The sequence below is a fragment of the Eubalaena glacialis genome, chromosome 15 (genome assembly GCF_028564815.1).
Source record: "Eubalaena glacialis isolate mEubGla1 chromosome 15, mEubGla1.1.hap2.+ XY, whole genome shotgun sequence".
Lineage (NCBI taxonomy): Eukaryota > Metazoa > Chordata > Mammalia > Artiodactyla > Balaenidae > Eubalaena > Eubalaena glacialis.
This window is the reverse complement of record NC_083730.1, coordinates 66,080,427-66,107,669: the sequence shown is the minus strand read 5'-3', so window position 1 is coordinate 66,107,669 and position 27,243 is coordinate 66,080,427. Positions and strand designations below refer to the sequence as shown.

Sequence of the window (27,243 nt, the reverse complement as noted above, 5' to 3'; positions counted from 1 at the left end):
TGAAGGACCCCAAGACGGGCAGGGCGGGTGCTGCCCTTAGGGTGTCAGCTGGGGACGCACCCGTGCACTCTATGGGGTACCCTGGGGCACCTCACAGCCTGGCTCCCTTCCCCGCATGCAGGGGCTCAGCCGGGAAGGTGTGTCTGCCCCTGTGTCCTGAGCCCACCCTCTTCTGATTTTCTGCTCCTCGCTGAACACAGCGGCTGGTACAGGGCCTGAAAAGAGCAGAGCCCCGCCAGGACGGCGAGGCCTCGGGAACAGCGTTCTGGGGAGGTGGAGGCCCCTGTGAACCCACAGGCCGCTGGCCACCTCGGGAGCCACCTGGGGGAGCATCTGCACAGCTGTCCCCCCTGCACACTCTTTCCTGGAAGCAGGGGTTAGGGAACAGGTGACACCAGCATCGTGGTCACTCTGGCTCCTGTTCAGGGGCCATGTCTGCCACCCCCCATGCCTGGATGGGGCAGGCATGTTCCTATCAGGAGCTCCGGGGCTGAAGTGGAGGCTGAGGCTCAAAATCAGACCCTGCTGACTAGGTGTTGGCACCGTCCCCAGGCCCTATTGGCTCCTCCTCACCCTGGTCCTGGGGGTCCCCCTTTTGCCCTTGAGCGTGGGGGCAGAACTCTGGGTGCATGGCCTCCTGCCAGCCTGCACGGCCTGGGCTGTCACAGCAGCTGCAGCATGAGGGCTGAGGGCTTTAATCATGAAGGTCCCGCCTGACACGTGCAGCAAGGGGGGCCCAGGGGCCAGCAAAGCCACCAAGAGCAGCCCTCCGTCCCCACCTCAGGAGCTGGTGACCGCCTCCCCAGACTCTGCAGGGCTACCTAGCCCTGCTCCCCAAGGCCAGGGTGGCACACAGCTGGCCAGGGCCGGCAATCTTCCTCCCACAGCACCCTATCCGTGAAGGAGCCCTCCCTCTGTCCCTGCTCCAGCACCTCAGCACTCACTCCCTGTGGGGCAGTCCAGGGGTAGGATCTGGGGGATGGTCCCTGCAGGGATGTGGTGGGGAGCATGTTGTCATGCGTGGGACCGGCCACACTGCGGTGGCAGATATGGTGGCACTGTGGCCAGCTCTGGGGGAGCCCCCCAACCAGGAATCACCCCCACCCCCACCCCCTGCCCCGTGTGCCCAGCCGGTGCTCAGGACCCTAGCAGGCCCAGCGCCCGCAGTCATCAGATTGTTGTCTGGTTTGGTCCATGACCCTTGGTGGCTCCAGGAGGACCAGCAGAGTGTGCTCCGCTCCCCCATGGCACCCAAAGAGCGCAGACCGCCGGACTCAGCGTCCCCTCCTTGATTCCCTGCACGTGCATCTATTGAGCACCTGCTGTGTGCGCCCACGAGGCCTTGGGGAGGAGGTGGGAGGCCTGGCCAGTGGGGTGCGCAGGGCGCGAAACCTGGTGACCTCGGGAGGTGAGCCACCGTCACCACGGTCGGGACCACAGGTAATGCTGGGCCGGGGGATCGGGAGGCGGCCACTCTCCCCGCGCTGTTCCCCGCGGGGAAAGGGCGCCGGCGCGGACCCCTCCGGCCCTCGCTCCGCCTCCCCGCGCGAACCCCGATCCCGCGCCCGCCCGCCCGCGCCCAGCAGACCTGCAGTGCCCCGCGCTCCGCCCGGCACGGCCCGCACGCGCCACCGGAAGCGCCCGGCAGGTCCCCGCAGGGCCGCCATCGCCGCCGCCGCCGCCGCCGCCGCCGCCGCCTGGGGCCTCGGCCGGGTCGGGCTGCCCGCCGCGCTGCCTGCGCCGACGACCGACGGGGACGCGACAGGTTGGTGCGCGCGGCCAGGGGCCCACCCGGCGGGGTCCGGACGGGGAGAGGCGCTCCGACCCGGGGCGAGGAGCCTCGAATGGGGGGCCGATCCGGGTGGAGGGATCCCCCTGGGGCGGGGGTTCCGACCTGGGCGGGGGATGTCCCTGGACATGGGGTGGGTCTCCGGAGGTGAGGTGGGGTCTCCGGACTCTAAATGGGGGGGTCCCCGGATCTGGGGTGGGGTCTCCGGACGTGGAGGGGGGCTTCAACCTGGGGTGGGAGTCCCGGGACCTAGGGTGGCGAGGTCCCCGGATCTGGAGTCGGTCTCTGGACATGAGGTGGAGTCTCTAGACCTTAAGTGGGGTGGGGGTGGGGGTCCCAGGACCTGGGGTGAGGGGCTCTCTGGACATGAGGTGGGGTCTTCTGACATGGGTGGGGGCGATGGCACCAGGCTGGTGGAGGAAGGGGGAGTCGTGCTGCAGAGAGAAAGTCCACTTGGGCACAGAGGCCACCACAGGGCTTGAAGACCCCGACCCCAGGTGTGGTGGTTTCTGGGAGGGCTTGGCCATGGGAATGGGTTGCAGAGTCAGGGTCTGACTGTCCTTGGGTCCTCGGAGAGGGAGAACTGTGGGGGCCTGGGCGAGGGGCTCAGCCATCTGGTAGCGCTGGCAGGCCCCGGGGTTCCCCGGGGCCTTTCCTTTTGTGGGAACGGTGGCCCTACCAGGAAGGGGAAGCCTGGGCCCCGACCTGCCCCAGACCAGCCTTTGAGTTTTGAACAGTGGGATTTCTGCACGCTGCTGCCTCCACTCCTGGAGGGGTCCGAGGGGCTTGCCAGGAGAGTGGGTCAGATAAACACAGAGAACACTGGTAACTGCACAGTTGGGGAAAGACCCCAGCACCCTCCAGACTTGCTCAGAGGCAACTGGGCCTTTTAAGTGTGGGTGAGGGGGCATCGGGGCTCGAGACTCAGGGGGTGGAAAATACAAAAAGTGCGAAGAGGCATGGGTCCATGTGACTCCCACCTGAGCTTGCCAACTGGATTTGGACTCCTGCCCTCCTGCAGAAGCTGGGCGGTGTTGCTAGAAGCGATGAGCTTGTCAAGCGGGCACCGTGGGGGGCCAGGGCATTGTAGGGAAGTGGCCTCTAGCTGAGAAACGCAGTCAGTGTTTGTTCCAGTCTTTACAGGAGGCCTCTTGGAGAAGAGGGCTCAGAGGGGCCTGGCTGGGTTCTGTCAGGGAGCGTCTCCTTAGTGAATGGTCGGAGCCAACAGTAGACCCGGGTTTTGAGTCCTGAGGCCGTCCAGTTGAGATGATTTTAGACGTTGAGCTCTCAGGTCTCTAGGTGGTGGAGTGAGGCCGTGGTGGCAGTCCACCAGATTTCCCGGTTTGCCTGTGAATGTTTGTGGTGACGTGGAGACCTCAGAGTCGCAGGCAAGGCTACTTCCGTCCGGAGCAGAGCCCGGGAGACATGGGCATCCCGGTGGGCTCACGCAGTGGCCCACACGTGATGGGCGGTGGTGACCGGTTCTCTGAAGTTCCTGCCACCTTATCTGCCTTCAGCTTCCAGGGCTTTTTCAGACCCTGGAGGAAAAGGGCAGCTACACGACTCCTGAGTCCCAGGATGGGTCTGGGCAGTCACGCCAGGAGGGAGGGAGGAAAATGGGAAAAATTGATATTTGGAGAGGTGTACCAGATATTGAAGGAAATGGAAAGGCCTGGGGATCTGGTGAATGCTGACAAATGTGTAAGTCGGCAGTGCAGTCCAGCGAACAGGTGGATAATAAAACCTCAAAGGCAACAGACAGGACTGGACTCTGATGACCCACAAGGTGTATTATTTTCTCCACTGAGACAAAATTTCTCTCTGTAGTCACTTCCATTTTTGATCAAAGATAAAGTAAGATTATTCTTGTTTACAAAATAGCTCTGGTCTCACTAGATTTGGGCTGATTCTTTACATAAGTGCAGCAAGAATAATGGTTGACACACAGCCCTTTTAAAGTTTGCCTCGTGGAATTTTTTACAGGGAATCTCAGATTGGACATTTAAAAGCTTCCAAGGCTAGGAAGTCAAGAAAGTGCCAGCAGACTTCACCTGTAGACTCGAGTGAACTCCTCTCTGCTCAAGGTTCCCCCAATATCCCAGAGTTCCTAGGCCTGCAGGAGCCAACCTTCCTCGGTCCCTGGGAGACTGGGGACCCTGGATGCCCAGCACCAGGCTGGGTTTTCCCAGAGGGCTTTTTAAGCCTTGGTTCCATAAAGTGACTGCAGTTCCTTAGAACCGTCTGGTCATAGCTGAGTCCATGCGTCATTTTCAAACATGACATTCCTTGGTAATACAAGCAACGTTTTCAGTTATGTCCTATCACAAAGAAGACAGAGTCTTATTAAACCTATGCAAATAACTATATTGCCATGAAAATAAGGATACTCAATAATAGTTTCTGATTTTTGGAGGGATCAGGTGCAGAGAAAAACATAAATGCTTCAATTTTGTTTACAGAAGTATAACTTACTAGATTGTTATGAGTCATAGATAGCTTAAGAGAAAAGGGAAAGTTTTTTTTTTTCTCTAATATCCAGAAAATGGGACATTAAAGAGCCAACAAGGGACTTCCCTGGTGGTGCAGTGAATAAGACTCAGCGCTCCCAATGCAGGGGTCCCACATTCGATCCCTGGTCAGGGAACTAGATCCCACATGCATGCTGCAACTAAGAGTTTTCATGTCACAACTAAGGAGCCAGTGAGCCACAACTAAGGAGCTGGCCTGCCACAACTAGGACCCGGCACAACCAAATAAATAAATAATAATTTAAAAAATAAACAAATAACTCTTAAAAAAGAAAAGAACCAACTATTCTAAACAGAAGCCATAAAAATTATAATCATGCTTTGTCAGTTTACTTAGTCTCATGTAGTTAGTTTTTTTTTTTAACATCTTTATTGGAGTATAATTGCTTCACAATGGTGTGTTAGTTTCTGCTTTATAACAAAGTGAATCAGCTATAAATATACATACATCCCCATATCTCCTCCCTCTTGCATCTCCCTCCCACCCTCCCTATCCCACCCCTCTAGGTGGTCACAGAGCACCGAGCTGATCTCCCTGTGCTATGTGGCTGCTTCCCACTAGCTATCTATTTTACATTTGGTAGTGTATATATGTCCATGCCACTCTGTCACTTCGTCCCAGCTTACCCTTCCCACTCCCCGCGTCCTCAAGTCCATTCTCTACGTCTGCGTCTTTATTCCTGTCCTGCCCCTAGGTTCTTCAGAACAAATTTTTTTTTTTTATTTTAGATTCCATATATATGTGTTAGCATACGGTATTTGTTTTTCTCTTTCTGACTTACTTCACTCTGTATGACACACTCTAGGTCCATCCACCTCACTACAAATAACTCAATTTCGTTTCTTTTTATGGCTGAGTAATATTCCATTGTATATCTGTGCCACATCTTCTTTATCCATTCATCTGTCGATGGACACTTAGGTTGCTTCCATGTCCTGGCTATTGTAAATAGTGCTGCAATGAACATTGTGTCATGTAGTTAGTTTTCGTTCTGCTTGATCTTGGGAGAGCAGTTCCTGGGCCTGTGGGTTTCTCCACTAGAGTTCTGGGTTCTGGGTTCTGATCCTTAGTCCAGAGGGATGGCGCTGCCCGAGGTCCCTGCCCAGTCCTTCCGCAGGTCTCTGAGACAGGCCCTTTTTGTTGAGGATGAAGCCCCCTGGCCTGTAGCTGATTGCAAATGCTTTGGAGAAGCATCAGAGTGAAACAAAGTTACCTGCAGCTGACAAAGACTTAAAATGGCTGTGGTTAAAGAACTGATGAGAGGGGCTTCCCTGGTGGTGCAGTAAGAATCCGGCTGCCAATGCAGGGGACATGGGTTCGAGCCCTGGTCCGGGAAGATCCCACATGCCACGGAGCAACTAAGCCTGTGCGCCACAACTACTGAGCCTGCGTTCTAGAGCTTGTGTGCCACCACTACTGAGCCCGCGTGCCACAACTACTGAAGCCCGCGCGCCTAGAGCCGGTGCTCCGCAACAAGAGAAGCCACCACAATGAGAAGCCCGTGCACCGCAATGAAGAGTAGCCCCCGCTCACCACAACCAGAGAAAGCCTGAGCACAGCAACAAAGACCCAATGCAGCCGAAAATAAAAATTAAAAAAAAAAAAAGAACTGATGAGAGTTCATTATAAAAACACAATTGACAAGGAAATTTGGGTGTTTCTGTAACATACATACCATTTTAAATATTAACTATAATTATGAGTGATAACATTATACCAAAACATATGGAAAGCAAGCAAAATTTCTAAAATATTTATATTAATAGCGTTTACCTGTACAAATATAACGTAGGGAAAGTTAAGATTCTCTTCTTATTTGACAGTGCTTCCCATGCAGTTTACCATAACAGACAGACCTAATTATTATTATTATTATTTTTTTAAATCAATCATCTCATACAGTTTCTCTCTGAGCTTGTTATTTATAAATTTTTATTTATTTATTTATGGCTGTGTTGGGTCTTCGTTTCTGTGCGAGGGCTCTAGTTGCGGCAAGTGGGGGCCTCTCTTCATTGCGGTGCGCGGGCCTCTCATTATCGCAGCCTCTCTTATTTCGGAGCACAGGCGCCAGACGCGCAGGCTCAGTAATTGTGGCTCACGGGCCTAGTTGCTCCGCGGCATGTGGGATCTTCCCAGACCAGGGCCCGAACCCGCGTCCCCTGCATTGGCAGGCAGACTCTCAACCACTGCGCCACCAGGGAAGCCCCAGACCTAATTATTTTTAACATCCCTTCTTTTACAAGGTAAAAGTACAAACCACTGAGATTTTCCAAGGACCCTCTGGGAAATCCCAAAGCCATTTTGAGATCCAAGACTTCATTTAGGATTGATTTTGGGAAGACAGAGTTGTCCAAAATGTCAGAAGGTTTGAACACTTGATTAAATAGGATCCCAGCTCACTGCAGAACAAGACTCAGTTATTTCCTTAACCAAGTGACAATACGGGAGCTCACAAGTAGGAACAGGAGGAAACAGGACTGCAGACCTGAGCTTTTGACCAGGGGGGACACTCAGTTCTCCCGAGTGGCGACGAGGGGTACAGGGAATTATTTTAAGACACAGCTTTGTTTCCTAGGAAGATTATTCAAAAGGTAGAGGGAAACCTTTTACAATCTCTTATTAAAAGCAGACCAATAGGGGCTTCCCTGGTGGCGCAGTGGTTAAGAATCCGCCTGCCAATGCAGGGGACACGGGTTCAAGCCCTGGTCTGGGAGGATCCCACATGCCGCGGAGCAACTGGGCCCGTGAGCCACAATTACTGAGCCTGCGCGTCTGGAGCCTGTGCTCCGCAACAGCAGAGGCCGCGATAGTGAGAGGCCCGCGCACCGCGATGAAGAGTGGCCCCCGCTTGCCGCAACTAGAGAAAGCCCTCGCACAGAAACGAAGACACAACACAGCCATAAATAAATAAATAAATACATAAAATATAAAAGCAGACCAATAATCCAAGAAATCTCTTTTTAACAGAGAGGAAACCAAGCTCTAGTTTTGTATCAGTATGCTATTGATGGTAAAGCTCATTTAAGAAAACTTTGTATACAAATCCATTTAACCTTAGCCAGCTGTAACCTCACAACACAAAATTCCTTTTCCACAAACCTTCCACCACTTTCTATGTCCATTCAGGTTTGTTTCCCTCTTTTTTATTTTACTTGAGGACAAAACAACTTTCCTTCCCTAACAAAAACACATCCTACATTCTCTGCATACTTTTCACATAAGAACACATCCTATTTTCCTACTTTGTGTACCAAGTTGTTTCCCTTTGCTTTGTATCTAGTAGTAGTTTTATTCTCACACATTGATTATAATTTTTAACCATTAGCAACCTTTATTTTACAGAGAAAACTAGGAAGTAGGCAATTGCAAATTGTCTGTCATATCCCAGTATTCTGTAGCAGATTAGCAAATTTTATGAATATAACATCTCGTAATCTGTAAGGCAGATGCTTTTGACAGTACAAATTGTTTGACTGTGGCAAGAATATGTTTATTAACACACCCAAATGTCTTTAGCTTCTTTGTAGCATATAAACATGAGAAGCCAAAAGTATATAAACTTAAACTTATGCCTAATAATGAATGTTTCAGCACTTTATCTTTTTTAATTAATTAATTGATTGATTAATTAATTATTTTTGGCTGCGTTGGGTCTTCGTTGCTGTGCGCAGGCTTCCTCTAGTTGTGGTGAGTGGGGGCGACTCTTCGTTGTCGGTGCGCGGGCTTCTCATTGCGGTGGCTTCCCTTGTTGCTGAGCACAGGCTCTAGGAGTGTGGGCTTCAGTAGTTGTGGTGCATGGGCTTAGTCGCTGCGTGGCATGTGGGATCTTCCTGGACCAGGGCTCGAACCCGTGTCCCCTGCATTGGCAGGCGGATTCTTAACCACTGAGCCACCTGGGAAATCCTCAGCACCTTATCTTATTTAGAAATTATTTAGATATTCAATGAATATCTGTTATTTAACTTAACTTGGCATAACTCTAAGGTTGCAAATTACCAAAAAGATTTTGGAAACTGTTTTTAGGCAGACACATTATAAAACACAATTATTATTGAAATAAAGTGTGTCAGAATAGTGACTGGATTTGATTAAAATCAAACTTATGTGTAAAATCTTAAATGTCTAGTGTATAAAATATTAGCTATTTGACTAGTAAACCAAGTAGAATAAAAATGTATATTTGCACTATGTTTAATTTTGACAACTCTAAAGATACACCTGTTTTATGAAATGAACAATATTAAACTAGTTTTATTTAGCAAAGATTTACCAAATTACAGGAACTTGAAAAACAGTTGAGTTGGTTCTTATATTTCGGGAGGTTTAGGAAGATTTAATTTACGTAAGTGGTTGTTCCTCTCCAAGCCAATTACGATAGAACTCCTTTAAGGAATTTTATAACCTGATTTGGTAATACCATCTGGAGGTAGGGAAATATCATATATATATATATAAACATACAATCTTACATAAACATACAGACAGATGCAAACAGAGATGGTTTTCTTTAAAAAAAATTTTTAGCTATGTGTCAGGCATAAATACAATTATATAAAACTCACTAGTTTATATAAGAGTTAGACCTTGTCTTTGCTTCGTTTTATATTTTTATCCGAATCATGTTGTGGCAGGTGGGGCAGGTTAATTACCTGTTACATATGAGGCCTTAAAGCTTCCCACCAGCATCTGTGGGGACACCTTTAAGATTTTTTCTTCCCTGGTATATAATCTTAGGGAGGCGTAGACTAAATGTTTCCAATTCATTTTTTTTTCCTTTTCAGCCTCAAGTGGTTGCTTTCGGGGGTCCCTGAGTCCCTTGAGAGCCCCCAGTGGGGCAGGGCCCAAGGTTTCAGGGGCTGGGGGATTTTAGGGGCTGGGGGTAGGGGAAAGGCTGGGAAGGAACAGAGGACAGAGGAGGCAGGGACTGGGGGAGGAGGGAGTGGGAAGGGGAGCCACCCAAGACCACCTTATCCTTAGCAAGGATGCTATGCCAACCAGGAGGAAGTGGGCAGAGGCAGCCCGAGTGCTGCTCCGTCAGCGGGGCTGCAGGGAGTCCCCAGGGAGGAGCAGAGTGGCCCCCAAGGGCCAGGAGGGACTCCAGCCCAGGAGGTGCCCTAGCCTTCCCCTGCCCCCTGCTTCAGGGACAACACCTCTACTCACTGTGGTCTGCGGACGTTTGTCTGGAGCCAGAATCACAGGGAAGGGAGATGAGCCTATGGTCCCTGGGCCTCTGCGTCCCACGGGGTGCACACGGGCAGTGCCTGAGGGCACAGCTTTGCGTGTCCCTGGCAGACCCCCAGCTCGGTCAGCCAGCCCCTGGACCCCCTTCACAAGGACCCTGGCCAACCCACACACTTTTGCCCCCAACTGTTGCCTGTGCTCTGAGGCCTGCCCTCTGGGGACGCTGCGCCCCTCAAGCCCTTTCTCTGGGAGGCTGGCTGGCCTTGTGTGGCTCCTGGAGCCCCCACACAAGTGCCGTCTGGCCCTCCCCCGGCTTCCCCATGAGTGTGGCTGAGGCCCAGGCATCCGCTGCTCTCTAGACAGGGGGAGGGCCACCCGGGCGCCACAGCAGATTCAGCTCTTTGCAGAGGGGCCAGAGGCATTCCCAGTGTCTTGATGGACTTTTCAGACTAGCCTCGGAACCCCGGGACTGAAGATCCCATGGCTCTGGGTGTCTGTGCCCTGATTGCCAGTCCCCACCTGGGCCTGAGGGGGGCCAGGGCCCTGGCCAGCATCTCCATTGGGCCCGTGGGGGGATTATCTCCAGGAGGGTAAGTGGTGATAGAAGATGAGGGAGGGCGTGGTTTGAGGGTTGCAGGGAGAACACTTAAGAACGGGCTTGGGACTTCCCTGGTGGCGCAGTGGTTAAGAATCCGCCTGCCAATGCAGGGGACACGGGTTCGAGCCCTGGTCTGGGAGGATCCCACATGCCGCGGAGCAACTAAGCCCGTGCGCCAGAACTACTGAGCCTGCGCTCTAGAGCCCGCGAGCCACAACTACTGAAGCCTGTGCGCCTAGAGCCGGTGCTCCGCAACAAGAGAAACCACCCAATGAGAAGCCCGCACACCACAACGAAGAGTAGCCCCCGCTCTCCACAACTAGAGAAAGCCCATGAGCAGCAACAAAGACCCAATGCAGCCATAAAAATAACGGGCTTATAATAAGGAAGGTTTATGGGGTGGGCTGTTGCTGTGGTGGTTTGGGGAAAGAGGGCCTGCCCCTCACCCAGGTCCACGTGCTGTCTCTGGGGAGATGGATGCGGGGTACATACATACACCGGAGGTATCGGAGGAAGCTCAGGACAAGAAGGCCTTCCCCTCCTCCCAGAAGGGGGTGAGTGTGCACTGTGGGGCAGGCAGCAGGCTGCCCCCAGGCACCCAGTCTCAGGGGGCAGGCGGCCAGAGGACAGAGAGACTGGGAGCTGGGCTGGTTTTTCTGGATCCTGCTTCCTAGTGGGGAGTGGTATGTCCCTTTTTCTTTTTGGAATAGGGAGGACCAGAAACAGGGTGGCTTGTTTTCTTGGTTTTCCACTGTTTTTACTGTAGTAAAACATAAAAAGTTAAAATTTACCATTTTAACCATTTCTAAGTGTACAGTTAGGTGGCATTAAGTGCATTCACATAGTTGTGTAACCATTGCCGCTATTTTCAACACTTTCTCATCATCCCAGGCAGAAGCTCTGTCCCCATTCAGCAGTAACTACCCTCCTCCTCTCCAGCCCCTGGCAACTTCTGTTCTGCTTTCTGTCTCTGTGGATTTGCTTCTTGTAGGTATTTCATATGAGTGGAAACATTCAGTATTTATCCTCTTGTGTCTGGCTTATATCACTGAGCATAATGTCCTCTAGGTCCATCCGTGATGTAGCAGGGTGTCAGCACTTCCTTCCTTGTGGGATGTGAATCAGGGCTGCACTCATCTTAATAGCCAAGTGATGCCCCAGTGTGCAGATAGACCACACTTTGTCCGTTCGTCTGTTTCCATTCGTTCGTCCCTCGGCTGCTGTGACTCACACTGCTCAGAACGTGGGTGGACAAGTGCAGGTTCAAGTCCCTGCTCCTAGTTCTCTTGGGTCCACTCCCAGAATTGGAATTGCTGGGTCATATGGTGACTCTATATTTAACATTTTGAGGAACCACCAGCTTTTTTCCACAGCAGCTGCTCCGTCTTACGTTCCCATCAGCCGTGCACGAGTTTCTGATTTCTCCACATCCCCGCCAACACTTGTTATGTTCCCTTTTTTGGGGGAAGTCATCCTAATTGGTGTGAAGTTGCACCTTGTGGCTTTGATCTACATTTCCTTAGTGACTAGTCATGTTGGGCACCTTTTCATGTGCTTATTGGTTGTTGGTGTATCTTCTTTAGAGAAATGTCTATTCATGTCCTTTGCCCATTTTCTAACTGGGTTGTTGTCTTTGAGTTGTAGGAATTCTTATATATATTCAGGATTTTAAACCGTCATCAGATATGTGGTTTGCAAATATTTTCTCCCATCCCCTGGGTTGTCTTTTGCTCTCTAGATAGTGTCCTTTGATGCACAAAGTTTTTAATTTTAATGAAATTCTATTTTTCTTTTGTTGCCTATGGTTTTGGTGTCATATCAAAGAATCCATTGCCAAATTCAAGGTCATGAAGATTTACTCCTACATTTTCTTCTACGAGTTTTATGGTTTTATCTCTTTAAATTAGGTTTTGGATGCATTTTGAGTTAGTTTTGTATATGGTGTGAGGTAAGGGTCCAAGTTCATTCTTTCACAGGTGGAACTCTAGTTGTCCCAGAACCTTTCCTATGGAATGCTCCTGGCACCTTGTAAAACAATCATTTGATCATAGACGTGAGGGTTTGTTTCCAGCCTCTCAGTTCTGTCCCTTTGTTCTATGTGTCTGTACCACAGTGTGTTAATTACTGTAGCTTTGCAGTAAGTTTTGAAATTAGGAAGTGTGAGTTCTCCAACTTTGTTCTTTTCCAAGATTGTTTTGGCTATTGTAGGTCCCTTGAGATTCCATATGACTTTTAGGATGAATTTTTCTATTTCTGGAAAAATGCTATTGGACTTTTTTGGTGAGAGTGGCATTGTATCTGAGGGTCACGCTGGGCACTGTTTACATCCTGAAAATGTCAAGTCTCCAGTCCATGGACATGGGATGTCTTTTCATTTATCTGTGTCTCCCTCAACTTCCCTCTTGCTATCATGATGCTAAATGTGTCACCTGTGGAGGCCTCATGAAGGTCCAGCCTCCTCAGCAAAACCGGATCTCCGCGGCAGCCTCTCCCAGGACTGCCCCTGTCCTGAGGCGAGAGCCACCGGGAACAGGACACAGCATCCTGCACAGAGCTTTGCCCCTTCCCCTCACTGCGGTCGGGAACCATGTTTGGAAAGTGCACTTTGCAAGCCCCTTAAAACCTTTCCATCATGGCGTGTTTAGGACACACAGAAACAGAGGGTTCGAGGGTGCCCCTCGGTCATCGGCTCTTACCTTCTGGCCAACAGCCTCTTTGTCCTCCTGTCAGGGTAACTGGGGCTCTTTATCTCCCACCCTGGGCCCAGAGCCAAGCAGGGCGTTGGGATTCTAGGGTCCCAAGGCCACCGCTGGGTATGCCGAGTGACCTCACCATGGCTCTTTGGAAGGGCAGAGCGGAAGGCACTTGGGTACGAAGACCTGAAACAAGAGGAGCCCCCCATGCTTTGTTTCCCCACAGAGGGTTCTCCACGGCCCTGAAGCGCTTCCTCCAAGTGTGGCTTCCTTCAGTGGCTTTATTCTTTTTTTTTTTTTTTAAATAAATGTATTTATTTATTTATTCTTGGCTGCATTGGGTCTTCGTTGCTGGGCGCAGGCTTCCTCTAGATGCAGCAAGTGGGGGCTACTCTTCATTGCGGTGCACGGGCTTCTCATTGCGGTGGCTTCTCTTGTTGCGAAGCACGGGCTCTAGGCACGCAGGGTTCAGTAGTCGTGGCACGCGGGCTCAGTAATTGCGGCTCGCGGGCTCTAGAGCGCAGGCTCGGTAGTTGTGGCGCACGGGCTTAGTTACTCCACGGCATGTGGGATCTTCCCAGACCAGGGCTCGAACCCGTGTCCCCTGCATCAGCAGGCAGATTCTTAACCACTGAGCCACCAGGGAAGTCCCCGGAATATTCCTTCTTATTTTTGATATTTATGTGTAACATTTATTAGTTTTTTTCATCAACCCAGAGAATAAATCAAAATGACCCAACATCTCACCACTGCTAGTGAAGATAGTCGTGATACATAAAGCAGCACAGGTGTGGTTAGGGGCTCCTAAGCTCTCAGAAAGGAGCACAGTGGGCAGTTCTGGTCACTTCAGGCCACTCGGCCCCTCCTTGTTGAGTCCTGTCACCCGTCCCTGGAAGAAAGCGCTGTGCCTTAACCCACGGCGCCTTCCCTGTGATTCCCCTACCTGCCTCCTTGGTGGTGGTGCGTCCTGCCCCGTGGGGCATGTGCCTCCTTAGCCTGCAGGGCAGTGCCAGGACCAGGGAAACCAGGCCGTCCCTGGTGTCCCGGACTGGGGGACGCTCCAGGCTACGTCTCGCTGCCTCTCTGCTCTCACTTGAGGGCCAGGCCGGCCTCCGGGAGGGGCCCACGTGCCAGGACTCTGGTCACCATCAGGTTATGGTTCCTGCTTAAAGGCAGGAGAACCCCGCACAAATTCCATCTGCTTTGCTGCTGAGCTCAGAGGAGGGGCGTGGGGGGCGGAGCCGTCTGAGGAGGCAGGTCTGGTCAGTGGCCTGGGAGCAGGAGAGCAGGGCGTGGGCACCACCTGGGCCTTTGTGTGTGAAGACTCTGACCTGCTGACCATGTGCTCACTGTGCCTGGTGTAAATAGGCCATGTGGCCCGAGACCACTCAGACGTCTGGGTGTCCATGCTCCCCTGTTCATCCCTGCTCTGCCCACCAGGCCCCCTCCTCGTGGTCCAGGGCGTTGGGGTTTGGAGCCCTGAGCTGTCCTCGAGGGGTCTCCCCTCCAAGATCCTTGGCCTGCCCGCTTTCCCATGTGCCTTTCCCAATGGGAGCTTCTCGGGGAGCGGGGTCCTGTGTGGCCCCTTCCTGTGCATGACCCCTGCATGACCGCAAGCCCCGATGGAAGCTTCCCACCTTCCTCTGTCTTTCATCCTTTTCCATTTTAAGGTCTGCTCTGTGCCAGCTCAGCCTTGCCGTGTCTCAGGGGCCCCAGGCCCCTCATCTGACTGGGACCCCAGCTACCTGCCCAAAAGGTCGCTTGCCGGGGGGAGGCCTGTCTCGCTCCCACTGTGGTGTGGGTGGCAGGGTGGCCTTCCTTCTCGAGTGGGAAGAGGGGACAGACTGGCCCTGTGTGGTTGTCTCCTACGGGAAGAGCCAATGGGCTGTGCCCTGTGTGCCTGACTTGGGGGCTGCCTGTGTCCTTCTCTGGAAACTCACAGGTCCACACGAGCTCCTGGACTGTCCCGAGTGTGAGTGCCCAAGGGGGCTATGCATGAGGCCGGCTTCCCCTGTGCCGTGTAAACAAGCCTCAGGCCAGCTGTGTCCCTTGTCAGGGCCGCCTGGGAAGCCGCGGGGCTGGGGGAAGCCAGACACACCCGCTCCCCACCCGGGACGCAGCCCCAGTGGGAAGTGGTTTGCAGGTGGGCGGGGCTGTGGCTGTGCTCACCTGGAGCTGGCCACCAGGCATGTGGCTGGCCTCTTGAACCTTGTACCCCCATCAGCACGGGGGGGTGGCCGGGGGGGCAGTGGCAGCACCCCCAGACTGAGAGCGTGGGTCAGCCAGGAGGGCAGGTTACTAACACTGTGGTGACCACGTGCTTCCAGGAGTCCTTCAGGCTGCAAGGCCGGGTAGAGCCCCGCCCATTGCCCCATCACGGATGCTGGAGGCCCCGCCCCTGCTGCTGGCAGCTGGCGCCCTTGGCCTGGTGCTGCTGGCGCTGCTGTGGCTGCTGCGGGCCTTGCGACTCTGGGGCCTGTTCATCATTGGCTGGAACGAGCTTGTCCTGCACCCCGTCCGCAACCTCCTCATGGGCAACAGCAAGGAGCAGCGCATTCTGCGCCACGTGCTGCAGCACGCGGTGGCCGGGGACCCGCAGAGCGTGCTGGACACCATCGACGCCTACTGCTCGCAGAAGGAGTGGGCTATGAACGTGGGCGACAAGAAAGGTGGGCGATGCGGCCGGCACAGGCGAGGGTCAGGGGCTGTGCAGAGCCCCGACGCCCACGTCGCTGTCCCCATGGGAGGGAGGGACATTTGATAAACCCCCCCAGGAGGTGCTGTTCAAGGGGCCCCTTGCCAACGCCAGTCAGAGGCAACAGCAGAGTCTCCACGTGGGCCCTGCACTCGCAGGCCGTCAGGCAGAGCCAGGTGTCAGCACAGGGCGGGCAGTGGGTCCCTGGGTGTCCTGGCTGGGTCTGAGGGTGTATGGAGACCCTTGGACTCTGCCAGGCACAGGCACCAGGCCCCTTCTGGGCTGCCTCCTGACCTTTGGACTCCAGCCTGGGGCACAGGCAAGTGCTGCACTGTACCCCCTGGAGTCAGGCCCTGGGGACAGACGTGACAGCCACTATCCAGCCCCCTTGGACCTTCTGACAGTGTCCAGCTCAAGGGAGCCGGGGAGGCTCTGAGTGCAGCCTGGGGGCAGAGTGGGGGCTGGACAGTGGTTGTCACGTCTGGGGGCTTCCACAGAGGGCAGCTCTGGGTTAGGACGAGTTGCGGGCAGGGAAGAAGGGTGGAAAAGAGAGGGAGCAGTGAGTGCAAAAGCAGAGGCCTGAGGGGCCAGGCACTGGGAAGGGCTGCTGCTCAGTCAGGAAGGGATGGGTCAGGACTGGGGTGGGTCACCCACTGCCTGCTCACCCCACTCCCCTCCGTAGGCCAGATCGTGGACGCCGTGTTGAGGGAGCAGCGTCCCTCGGTGCTGCTGGAGCTGGGTGCCTACTGTGGCTACTCGGCCGTGCGAATGGCCCGCCTGCTGCTGCCCGGCGCCCGGCTGCTCACCATTGAGCTTAACCCTGACTACGCCGCCATCACCCAGCAGATGGTGGACTTCGCAGGCCTGCAGGACAGGGTGCGGAACCATTCCTAGGGTGACAGATGTGGACACAGGTTCCAGGGGCCGGGAGGGCATGAAGGGCCTGGGCCACACCCCGGCGGCTCAAGGCCATGTTTACCCAGCTGGCCCGCAGCCCTGGTCCACAGAGCAGGAGACTCCCAAGGCCCCCAGAGGGAGGGGCAGAGCGGGAACCTGTCTCCCAGAAGCCCCAAGCTCACTGCCCTTGGACACTCAGGGGTCCGGGTGGGGTCTTTTGTTCCAGGTGACCGTTGTCGTCGGGGCATCCGAGGACATCATCCCCCAGCTGAAGAAGAAATATGACGTGGACATTGTGGACATGGTCTTCCTCGATCACTGGAAGGACCGGTACCTGCCAGACACGCTCCTCCTGGAGGTGAGTGTCGACTTAAAAAAAATTGCACAGTGTGAGAGTAGCAAGTTAAGTTTTATTTGGGGCTAAATGAGGACTGCAGCCTGGGAGACAGCACCCCCGATAGCTCTGAGAAACTGTTCCAAAGAGGTAGGGGGGAAGGTCAATATATATGTGATTTTGGTGAAGAGGGAGTACATGCAATCGAGTGCATATTTTTTTGCCAAATGTTTCTGCTAGTCACGAGGAGCAGTCATCGCCATGAAGGATTTTAGTGTTTTTCTAGATACAAGGAGATACAAGAATTGGGCTCATAAAATCTTCTCCTGAAAATTTCTATCTGAAGACCTGTTCTGCCAGTTTTTCCCAGAGCACAGAGTGCCTCATTTTAGCTCTCTACCTGAACTCCTTTCAGGGGGTTTTGAAAGTCAGCAGCTGCAGCAGCACATGATTTAATCCTTGTAGAGGTAGATGGCAAGTGCCAATGGAAAATGCCAATTCATAGTTGACAGGAGCCTCGCGCCCGCCTGGCCGGGATGGGCCCTGCCGAGGGCGGCCCCGGGGGCCCGGGAGGCTTGGGCCAGCCTGCCTGCGGTTAGGACGTGGAGGGGAGTGCGGGGCCCTGGGTGGGGTGGAGACTGGAGGAAGGGGGATCCCCGCAGGGTAGCCTGTGCCAGGGTGGCTGGGAGGGGTGAACACCCGGGGCTGCAAGGGCTTGGGCCGGGGAGGCAAGAGGGAGGCAGCCTAGTGACCACGCAGCTCTCCTGACTGGGTAGCAGGTGCTGGCCAGGGAAAGACGCGTCTCCTGCCCACCTTCCTCCCCAGGCTCCTTGTTGTACGCTCCCTGCGCCCCCGCCCCCGCGTGCCCACCCCCAGGCTGTCCAGCCTCAGTGCCAGCTGCTCCACCGGCACCACGTGGTAGCCAGGGGGCTGCCTCGCCCCCAGGTGAGTGGAGCTCAATATTGATGACCACGACCTTGTCCCTCCCGGGCGGTCAAGGGAATACAGCGGCTGGGGATGCTCCGCCCCACCACGGCCTCCAGCCCGGCAGCCACATGGGGCTGACCCTTGTTGTCAGTCCCCTGCTCGCCCACCTCAGCTCCCCCACAGGCCGGGCATCGCCCGGCACAGGGGGACCGTGGGCGTCAGGGGCACGGCTGCTTGAGCCATAGCTGGGGCCAGGCAGGACCTTGCACCAGTGGTGTTGGCGTGGGTGTGGTGGGCCTGGTGCCTGGACGTGGCGAGAAGGAACCAGCCCTGGCTGGGGGTGTGTGAGAGGGTGCAGGATGGTCTGGGACTGGGCAGGGTGGGGGCAGTGGGCCAGGGCTGTGTGTGGAGGGCTTGACCACACAGGCAGGGCACGGAGGAGGGCTTCAGGCAGGTGAGGGCAGGCTAGACCTATCTTCCGGAAAGATCCTGTTGGCTGCGTGGAGTGGGGAGGGGTGGCAGTGCAGGGGACCCAGACCAGGAGCTGCACAGGGACCTGTGCTGGCCGAGACGGGTGGCAGTGGGGGGCTGGCACGGAGGCCCTCGGGCCAGAGCGGGGGCAGCCACGGGGAGCACATCTGGGCAACTGAGCAGCTGGGCCTGCGTCACCGGGAGGGGAGGTTTCAGCAGCTTTGGGGTGTGTGATAATTACAGGGCCTGCATTGATAGAAAAGCAGCAAATATTGCCCTTAGTAACTAGGAAACTAATAGTTTTCTCAGTGCCGCTTGTTCAAAACTGGTAATTATCTCAAAAGAAGAAAAGTTGTGAATTGGGAACATGCGCTCTGAAGCCCTGCAGCCGGGCTCTGCTTGGGCCTGGCTGCTCCCCCTGGGTTGGGGTGAGGGGCTGGCAGGGAATGTGGCAGTTCAGACCTGGAGCTGCTTCAAGGCGGCCGCGGTCCCCCATTGCTCGGGCCTCTCCACAGGCTGCTTGGGTGTCCTCCCAGCAGGGCAGCTGGCTTCCCCCAGAGCCAGAGACAGACAGAAGCCACACGGTGGCCGGAGTCTCAGCCCAGCCCACACCCTGGGCGGAAGGAGGGAGGGTCAGGGAACAGTGGACCCGGCTCTGGTCCTCTGAATGCCGTTCCCTCCCTGCGGCCAGCACACAGCCTTACTCGGACGTGGGCTTCTGGCCAGAACTCTCCAGGGCCAGGCGGGCGGCCCGGCTTTTGCATCCCTCCTCCGTGATTAACTTGTGCGTTTAGCGCCTGACTCGTTGAGCCCACCTTGTCCACCTGCGTCCTTCAGCACGAGCTCCAGCTCGCCTTGGGTGTTTCCTGCCCAAACCTGAGATGCCCTCCTGGGGCTGGGCTGGGCAGGGCAGGGCGGCGGTGGGGGGGGGGGCGGGGGGGGGGGCGCCTGCTCCCAGGCTGCCCTTTCTCATCAAGATTGCTGGGAAGTTCCTTTTCTTTTTCTAAGAGAAATGCTCCATGATTCAATAGAGGTACTTTGTTCAAATTCTGGCTCATGGGTTGTCCCAGCCTCACTGATCTCACAGCTGTGTTTTCCACTCTGGCCTGAGGGCCCTTGCCTCCCCCTCAGCCCATGGGCCGGAAGGGAGGCAGCCACCATCAGGGAGACTCGAGGGCTGCACAGTGGATCCCACATTCCTAAGTCACCAGGGGGTGCCCGTCTGTCCCTGTGGTCCCGCTGGCAACTTAAGACACGCCTGGGGCCCTTGCTTGATTTTGCTTTCTGTGTTTGGGATTGTTTTTTTTTTTTTCTTTCTCACTTTTATTTAATGATCATGTAAAGAAAACTCTGAGCTTCCAACAGAACAACTGGGCCGTCCCTTCACCCCCTCCCCCAGGCAAACATTTCCTCTCAAGGTATTTCCTCTTTGATTTTTGATGTAATCTAAGCATCTCCTCCCCCAGCTTAGAGAGACTGCAGAGGGACCCGGGAGGTCCAGCCGCTCCTCCCTCTGCAGAGCCTAGGCCCGGAACACTGGCCAGCTGCCCAGGGCCCAGGCGCTGGTGGAGATGGGGTGCCTCAGAGTGGACCCGAGGGCCAGGCTTGTGGGTGGGTGGGGAGGTGTGCCCCATCTCTGCCCCCCAACAGTCACCCTGGTCAGGCCGGATTGAACCTCCAGTGACCGCTGACAGCAGCCCACACACTGGGCACCAGGCATCTCTCTGACCTGGAAGAGCCCCGTGTTCCTGGCACCCGGTGACCAAGGGACCCACTGGCCTTAGTCACCACTGTGGCTTTCCCAATCCTGGCCCCGTCACCTCCTCCACTCACACTTCCAGCTAGCGCTTAGTAAGCACCTGCTGTACTGAGGATGCAGGAGAAGCAAGGAGACCCCTGCCCAGCACAGCCCTTTCCTGCTGTGGCCGCTGCCAGTGAGGAGCTGGCGCAGGGCTGACCCCAGTTTAGGCCACCCTCACCTCCTCCAACAGTCCATCTGTCCCTGCAGGAGTGTGGCCTGCTGCGGAAGGGGACAGTGTTGCTGGCCGACAACGTCATCTGCCCGGGGACACCAGAGTTCCTGGAGTACGTGCGTGGGAGCAGCCGCTTCGAGTGCACGCACTTCAGCTCGTACCTTGAGTACTCGCAGGTGGTGGACGGCCTGGAGAAGGTCATCTACAAGGGCCTGGGCAGCCCTGCGCAGCCTTGACCGCCCACCCTGCCCCAGCTCCCTGGCCAAGCCGGATTCTGAAGGGTGTGGTGGCCCTACTCCCAGCTGCCCCATGTCTGCTATGTGTGCGTCTGTCCTCAGTGCAACACCATCAAGGCCTGCGAGGCCCAGGCCTGCCTGTGCTGGCCCCTGCATGTGGGTCCACCCCAAGCGCGACCAGCTCACCTTGCAAAATCACTGCAGTAAATCTGGAAAGTATCTGACTGTAAAGGCCAGCTCAGGCAGGTGGAGTCCGTGACAGTGTCACACCCCCACCCCCGCCCCCACCCCCGCCCCCACCCCCCAGCATTCCAGTCAGGCTTCTGAGCCTGCCCTTGAGGTCTGCCGTCACCAGGTGGCAGCAATGCCTCAGTGATTGCACCATAACCAACAACTCACCCCACACTTCTGACTCTTGAGTTCTTTCACTTCCTTTTTAAGAATGAAATGCAACTTCTTTACTAAAATCATGTTAACAATCTTATATACCAATATCATGTTTAAAAGATAGTAAAATAGAAATTAAAGATCTAAATATTTAGGTAAGAGATGAACTGAGTGCTTCTTTTCAGCCACTGTGATGATGCTCCTTTCCCCTGGTGTCCTCAGCTTTGCACCAAACACAAGCTGCTCCCCTTGGCCAGATGCTAACATTGCAGACTGGCCGCAGCAGTGCCGGAGGTCAGCCTTGCTCAGTACTGCTCCCGTGGCCAGGCCAAGGGCACCTGTTACAGCCCCATGGGGATGTCTGCAGGCTGGGGTGTGCCCCACCTGGGAAACCAGAACAAGGCAGTCAGCCAGCCTGCAGGTCCATCTCTGACCAAGCAGGTGCTGGGGAAGGTGGACACGGCCCTGCAGCAGTGCCAGATGTGGTCTGTCCAGTGCCCAGCCTTTTGGGGCCCGTGTGTGGCTCTGAGGGGAAGCACCGTCCCCAGTCCCACTCGGCCTTGTTTGGGGAAGAGAGAGTAGACTCAGACCAGCTGCAGCACTTCTGCAGGTGCCCAGCTGGCAAGCGATGAAGCAGAGTTGGTTTGCATCCACCTAAATCCACAGGTGCCCCCAGCTCTGACCTGGTGCTCCAGCCCCAAGGCCCCTAAGTGGTTGGACCTCTGGCCACCTCGGAGGCTCCCTTGGGCCCCAGCAGAGGGTGGGGTCCTAGACCCCAGGATCACCCCTCCTGGCTGAGGCCCACCTGTGCCCAAGACCAGTCACTGGCCAGGACTCCACCCCAGGCCTCAGGACCCAGCTAGCCACCCAGGATCAAGCCCACTCCTCTTTGTGTGTAGAAAGGGGACGCATGTGGGGAAACAACCCTGGGGACTCGGAGCTGAGCCCCTGCGGGACACAGCAGACACACACCATGGGCCACCTCCGACACCCAGCAAACGATGGGAGCGGCTCACGGAGAGAGCTGAGCCTCGGAAGACAGGAGGTTCCTTTGTTGTTTTTTTTAATTTTTAATTTTTCTTACAAAAATTTAGATGTTTACCCATAGTCTTATTTTGGTTTTGTTTTTAATTGTTTTCATTAGTGTTTTTCTTGTTTTTAAGTAACAAACAGCAGGCACTGAACAGCAGTCCCCCACTGCTGCTCCCAAAGGTCAGTCCCAGAGGCGCTACTCAGGGGCCAGAGCCGAGCAGGGAAGGCGCTCCAGGCATCCAGGGGTGGGCGGGGCCCTCCAAAGCCTCTCTGTGGGTCGCCCCCAACTCAGGGCCCAGGGAAGCCCCTCCACCCTTGGGTTCAGACTCCCTTCACTGAGCCCCCTCCCTGCCTGGCTGCGGGGCCCCAGGGCCCCACCCCCACCCAGCTCCTCAGGGGCCCCACCAGCCCCAAAGCAAAGCCGGGTGCCCTGCCCTGGGCCCTGCCGGGCTCCCACTGGCACACAGCACCATATCAGTAAACTAACTCGCCCGGGAGTTAGAAGGGGGGAGAGAGGGCGGGAGGGCAGGCGTGTCCAGAACCCACAGCTCCAGGGAAAGAGGAGCTGCCTACCCCCGCCGCCAGGGGCTCCCAGCTCCACGGCGGGGTCTGCGCAGGCCGCCTGGAGGTCCTTTCCCGAGGTCCCTTCTTCCGAGATCAGACCCTAAGAGCAAACGGCTGGGCCCAGGCCCTGAGGAGGAAGAGGGGAAGGCTGAGCAGGCCCGGTAGCAGGGCGATGGATGCGTGGGTGAAGGCGACTGCCTCGGGTGGTCCTCGGGGGACCCTGTGCTAGGGGCATTGGAAGGTGTGGACCACCCCTGCTCTCACCCCGTGACCTCCAGGCCCTGATGGCACAGGGCCTGAGCCAGGCTGCAGGCCAGGGGGCCCCTCCCTCAGCCCCCAGCCTGGGCTTCCCTCCGCTGGGCCTTCAGGCCCGCTGAGCTCGAGGTGGCCCTGCGGGGAGCGTGCGGAGAGCGGAGCAGGCAGGCAGGCAGATGGGATGGAGAGAAGGCCCCGCCCAGAGGACGAACACCAAATGAGAACAAGAACGTACCAGGCATGCAAGCTAGACCCAGGAGTCAACAGGCTGAGGCTTAGCATCCCCCACGGCGTCCACCAGCCTGACCGCGGGTCTGCTGGGCCCGGGAGGAGGAGCCTTCCTGCTGGGGTCGGGCTGCAGGGCAGTGGGCAGGAGGGCGTTAGAGGCAGAACAGAGCAGGTTAGTCCGAGCTGGCAAGTGGGGGCTGGGCTGGTCAGCAGGGCAGGGCGAGAGCCGGGGTGCATGCGAGAGAGGCCCGAGGGCCGGGGGAGCTGAACCAGCGGGGCTCGGAGAGGCAGGGTTGGCACAGAGCAGGTGGCAGGGGCTGCCCTGGAGGCGAGACCATGCAGAGGAGGGTGCAGATGCGCCCTCTGTCCCGGGCCCCCTCCCTCCCAGTGGGTGCGAGTTTTTAACCACCTGCACCCACAGGCTGGCCCTGACGTGAGGTTCCCGAGGCAGAAGGGCCACACCCCAAACGGGTCTCCTAGCCCAACTGCCCTGCAGGTGAGCCCCACCCCAGGCCCCAGACCAAACCTTGCCTGGGCCCCTCTCCAGGTGACCCCCGGACACACCACCTCCCTGGACACCTGCCCACAGCCACTCACTTTCAACGATTCCTTCTCAGAGGCCTCCCCTGCAGGGTCACTGCCTCGAGCCCTGCACTCCCTCCGGTCAACGGTGGAGTATCCATCTGTGGGGTGGAGGCAGGAGAGGACTCTGAGGCAGGCACCAGGCATGGATCTCCCTCTCAGCCCAGGGTGCATCTGGAGAGGGCCCCCACCTAGCCCGCTCTGAGCCAGGCCTTCTCACGGCCCCTCCCGTGCGGTGGGCCTTGCAGCCTCTCCCCTGTTCCCCACCAGCGGCTCAGAACCCTCCAGCTGCCCCCTCAGCTGCCAGACAGGACACCCTGGCTGGGCAGTGACCCCTCCCTGGCTGCCCCACCCCTCACCCCTGAGCACCCCTAAACCAAATCTTTTTTCCAACCACACCTCCTCGGAAAGTTCTCCCCACACAGAGAATAGGCAGCCTGCACCTGCACCTGCACCTGCACCTGCCCTCACCTGGGCCAAGTGCCTCCATGGGGATCATGTCCTGGCTGCCTGGCTTCTCGCCGTCTGCAAGGTACGAGCGGGTGGCTGGCTGGTTGCAAGCGGTGGCAGGGGACCAGGGCTGGCCTCAGCCTGGTGCCAAGGTGAACACCACGGGTGGAGAGGATTGGGGAGGGGAAGGGAGGGGGCCATCTTCCTGGAGGAAGGTCGGCCTCCCTCCACCCCTCAGCAGGGTGGAGGGACACTCCTGAACCTCAGGATGGACCCCTGCCTCATACTTACCTTGGCTCTTGTCCACCAGCGGCAGCGTGCTATCGTCCAAGCCTCCAGGACTCGGTGGTGCCTTGGGGCCCTTGGCATTAGCAGAACCTGACTAGGGGTAGGAGGGCACATAACAGACAGGGTGGGTCGGGGTGCTCCCGCGGGGTACCCAGCCTGGGCGAAGTGAGAGAGAAAGGCCGGGTGGGCCGAACCTGGAAGCGCGCCTTGGTCCAGCCGTCCCTCTGCAGGGCACCACGCAGCTCCTTGTAACTCCACACTGTCTGCAGCACGTGGGATGCGGCCTTTGCCTCGCGCACCGATTGGCTGCGGTCCGGGCTGGGGTCAGTGTCTGGCCAAGACTGCCCTGCTCTGCCCCCACCTAGGCCCCGCCCCACCCACCTGGGGGCACCTCCTGCCCCACCTAAGCCCCGCCCACCCACCTGGAGGTGCCAAGTGCCACCAGCGCAGGCACGCCGCGGGCCTGCAGCAGCGAGCGCGCGTTGTCCAGGCTGTCAGACACGATCTCGTGGATGGTGTTGAGCACGGCCACCACTGTGTCCTCCTCCAGACAGGCCCCGGGCCGCGCGGGTGCCTGCGCGCTGCGCACGTTTCGCACAAGCTCGGCCATGGCGTAGCTCCCTGCGGGCAGGGGCTGTGAGGATGCTCCGGCGCCGGCAGGAGGGGGGCCGCAAGGAGCAGGTGGCCCGGGCCCCAGACCCCCATCCCCGCCCTCACCAATGAGGTCCTTGTTGCGCCGGTCCAGCGAGAGGTTGCGCAGGGCGATGGCGACAGCGCGCACCACCTTGTCGGTCTCCGACTGCAGCAGCTCCACCAGCACCGGCAGCCCGCGCTCCTTGCGCACCGTGGCGCGGATGTACGTGGCCCACTGCGGCAGGGGTGCGAGGTGTGCTCAGTGCTGGCCGCCCCGCACACACCAGACAGTCGCCCACCTGAGCCCTGACCGCCCCTCCGGCTGGACCGTTCTTCTCCCCCGCCTGACAAAGCCCTCCCCCAGCAGCTCCCCCGGCATCTCCACCAGGAATACTCCTGGGATTCCCTAGGCCTCCTCCCTGCCAGGCTTGGCCTCTCACCACCCAGTTGCCGGCACTGAGGTTCTGCAGGGCACCGGCCGCGGCCTCCAGAGTGTTGAAGTTCCGACTCTCCGTCAGGAGGGACAGGTAAAGACGCACTACCTCGGGCTGGTACAGCAGCTCGAAGCCTGCGCACGGAGCACCCGCAGCCCACAGTCACCCAGGTCGCCCCGTCACCCCCCACCCCCTCCTCAGCCCTCCCAGGGAAGGGCGAGCTGTGGCCCATGATGGCTGTGGCATCATCAGGCATGTTTAGCAGCAACATGTTCACCCCTTAGTCACCGAAGAGTAAAAAGCCTTCCCACTTCACAAAGCAATCAACCCAGGCTCTGAGGTGGCAGTGGGTTTAGGCGAGGTCATTCTTCCTTGACCCCACTGCCAAAGAAATGGGACCTGCCTGACGCTGGAGCTTCCGGGAGGCCTGGGGTGGGGAGGGAGGCAGTAACCATGGCTGCTCCCCTAGCAACAGGACTCAGACTCCCTAGCAACAGCCCCCCCACCCGTATATAAGGCCCACCCTCCCTGTCAGAGCCACTCAACCACTCCTCATCCCTCATCAATTGAGGCTCCAGCCTGGCAGCAGAGCCACCCCACAGTGCTCCAGAGAGGAGGGCGGAGTGGCCTTCCAAGTCTGTCCCCACATTTAGGCTTCTGTGTCCCTGGACATTTCCTCCCCTCCCCCGCAAGCCCCACATGTCATCACCCCTTCTCCAGTTCTCATGTCCCATGCTCCCTCCACTCCAGCTTCCTGTCCCCCAAATGCTCCAAGCACTCACCCCTGCAGGGCATTTGCATGGGCTGATCCCTCTGCCTGTGATGCTTCCCCCCCCAGACCTCCCACGGCTGCGCCGCTGCACCTTGCTCTTGGGCATCTGGGCTTGCAGGGCGGACCTCTCTCGCCCAGGCTGGATTCCCAGTGCACAGAGAAGTGCCACACAGAGTGGGGCTCCGATGGACACAGGGCGCGAGAAGCTTCAACTGCTCCCCCACACGATCTGGGTGATCTTGCCCAGCCTCCCAACTGGATCTGACTGCACCTCGGGGCTCCAAAACCCCTAGGAGTGAACCCGGGCTCCTCGGCTGGCACAGGAGGCCCTCCCCAGCTAGCCCTCGCTCCAATCCCTGCCAGCCTCTCATGTGCTGTGTGACCTGGCAAGTGCCTGGCTCCTCCCTGCCTCCGTGCCCACACCCTGCCTGAAATGACCTGTGGCACAGACCCTGATTCTGAGCCCTGAGCAGGTGCCCAGGGACTGCACAGTCCTCCGGGGAACCCCACACCTGTGGGCCTCAGTTTCCCCACGGGATCCCCAAGCCCCTTCAGCCTGTTTGGTGGTACAAAGCTTAACTCCTGGACAGGCCTGGGCCTGGATTCCACCTCCCACTGCTCACCTTTGGCAGCCTCAGTCCGCTTGGGTAGGTCCAGAGTGTCAAAGTTCCGGTCCATCTCACCATCCCTCTTCCCTGGAACAGAAGGGCAGTGGGAGGTGAGGTGGACCCCGCAGGGTGCAGGTTTGTGTCACGAGGGGCGGGGACAGCACCCCCACATCCAAGACTGGGCACCAAGAGGCCTGGGAACAGAGCACCGTTCTGAGTCCAGGCAGGCAGCTCTGCCCAAAGGGCAGTGGTGGCAGTTAGGCCTAGGGAGGTCCGAGCCCTGCCTGAGCTGCCAGGACTCATCCTCCATCGGGTGCTGGGAGCTGCACTGCAGATCCTCCCGATGGGCTCCTTGGGTCCACCATGTGTGTGAACTGAGGGGCCCAGGAGCCCAGGCAGGGGCAGGGAGGTGCAGACAGGGAAGCCGAGGGCTGGCAGGGACAGGACTTGCCTGGCTGCACAGTGAGGCAGGGCTGGAGCCAAGAGTCCCACTCATGGGGAAACTTGTCTCTGTCTGGGGCCAGGACCCGGCCCTGGGCTCTGCTGGCCAGGAGACCCCCCCACCCGCAGGCCCCTGCAGCAGCCCCACCTAACACCCGTCAGCCTCGGCCTGCACACCTCCATGAGAGCCAGCTCACCACCTCCCGGCCGTCCTCCAGCTCAGATGAGGAACCTTCCCATTCTTGG

At 57.1% G+C, this 27,243-nt stretch overlaps 3 protein-coding genes across 10 annotated transcripts in view; 1 reads left to right on the top strand and 2 right to left on the bottom strand.

Annotated features, from left to right (window-relative positions):
* The window catches only part of TXNRD2 (thioredoxin reductase 2), a 34,928-nt gene extending 33,231 nt beyond the window's left edge, over positions 1 to 1,697 (bottom strand). For all 3 annotated transcript variants that reach the window (XM_061170367.1, XM_061170366.1, XM_061170368.1), the window contains exon 1: positions 1,589 to 1,697. In XM_061170367.1, coding sequence (XP_061026350.1) covers positions 1,589 to 1,667 — 79 coding nt within the window. In that variant the 5' untranslated portion in view covers positions 1,668 to 1,697. The remainder of the gene's footprint in view (positions 1 to 1,588) is intronic.
* COMT (catechol-O-methyltransferase) lies at positions 1,659 to 20,871 on the top strand. 3 transcript variants are annotated; one of them, XM_061170370.1, is made up of 6 exons: positions 1,697 to 1,765; positions 14,461 to 14,546; positions 15,118 to 15,459; positions 16,168 to 16,361; positions 16,609 to 16,740; positions 20,123 to 20,871. In XM_061170370.1, exons 3-6 carry the CDS (start codon positions 15,171 to 15,173, stop codon positions 20,321 to 20,323), a joined length of 816 nt encoding a protein of 271 aa, XP_061026353.1. In that variant the 5' UTR covers positions 1,697 to 1,765; positions 14,461 to 14,546; positions 15,118 to 15,170; the 3' UTR covers positions 20,324 to 20,871. The 3 variants fall into 3 exon arrangements, with proteins under 3 accessions (XP_061026352.1, XP_061026354.1, XP_061026353.1); XM_061170369.1 differs by lacking the exon at positions 14,461 to 14,546 and having other exon boundaries at positions 1,659 to 1,765; XM_061170371.1 differs by lacking the exons at positions 14,461 to 14,546; positions 20,123 to 20,871 and adding an exon at positions 17,542 to 17,697 and having other exon boundaries at positions 1,659 to 1,765.
* Positions 20,872 to 21,772: 901 nt separating this feature from the next.
* The window catches only part of ARVCF (ARVCF delta catenin family member), a 36,226-nt gene continuing 30,755 nt past the window's right edge, over positions 21,773 to 27,243 (bottom strand). For 2 of the 4 annotated variants that reach the window (XM_061168868.1, XM_061168870.1), the window contains 10 exons: positions 26,572 to 26,643; positions 25,183 to 25,310; positions 24,827 to 24,977; positions 24,532 to 24,730; positions 24,304 to 24,415; positions 24,113 to 24,203; positions 23,843 to 23,896; positions 23,387 to 23,472; positions 22,797 to 22,916; positions 21,773 to 22,433 (listed from right to left, as the gene is read on the bottom strand). In XM_061168868.1, the coding sequence (XP_061024851.1) occupies positions 22,809 to 22,916; positions 23,387 to 23,472; positions 23,843 to 23,896; positions 24,113 to 24,203; positions 24,304 to 24,415; positions 24,532 to 24,730; positions 24,827 to 24,977; positions 25,183 to 25,310; positions 26,572 to 26,643 (1,001 nt within the window). In that variant the 3' untranslated portion in view covers positions 21,773 to 22,433; positions 22,797 to 22,808. The remainder of the gene's footprint in view (positions 22,434 to 22,796; positions 22,917 to 23,386; positions 23,473 to 23,842; positions 23,897 to 24,112; positions 24,204 to 24,303; positions 24,416 to 24,531; positions 24,731 to 24,826; positions 24,978 to 25,182; positions 25,311 to 26,571; positions 26,644 to 27,243) is intronic. The other 2 variants (XM_061168869.1, XM_061168871.1) reach the window with 1 other exon arrangement.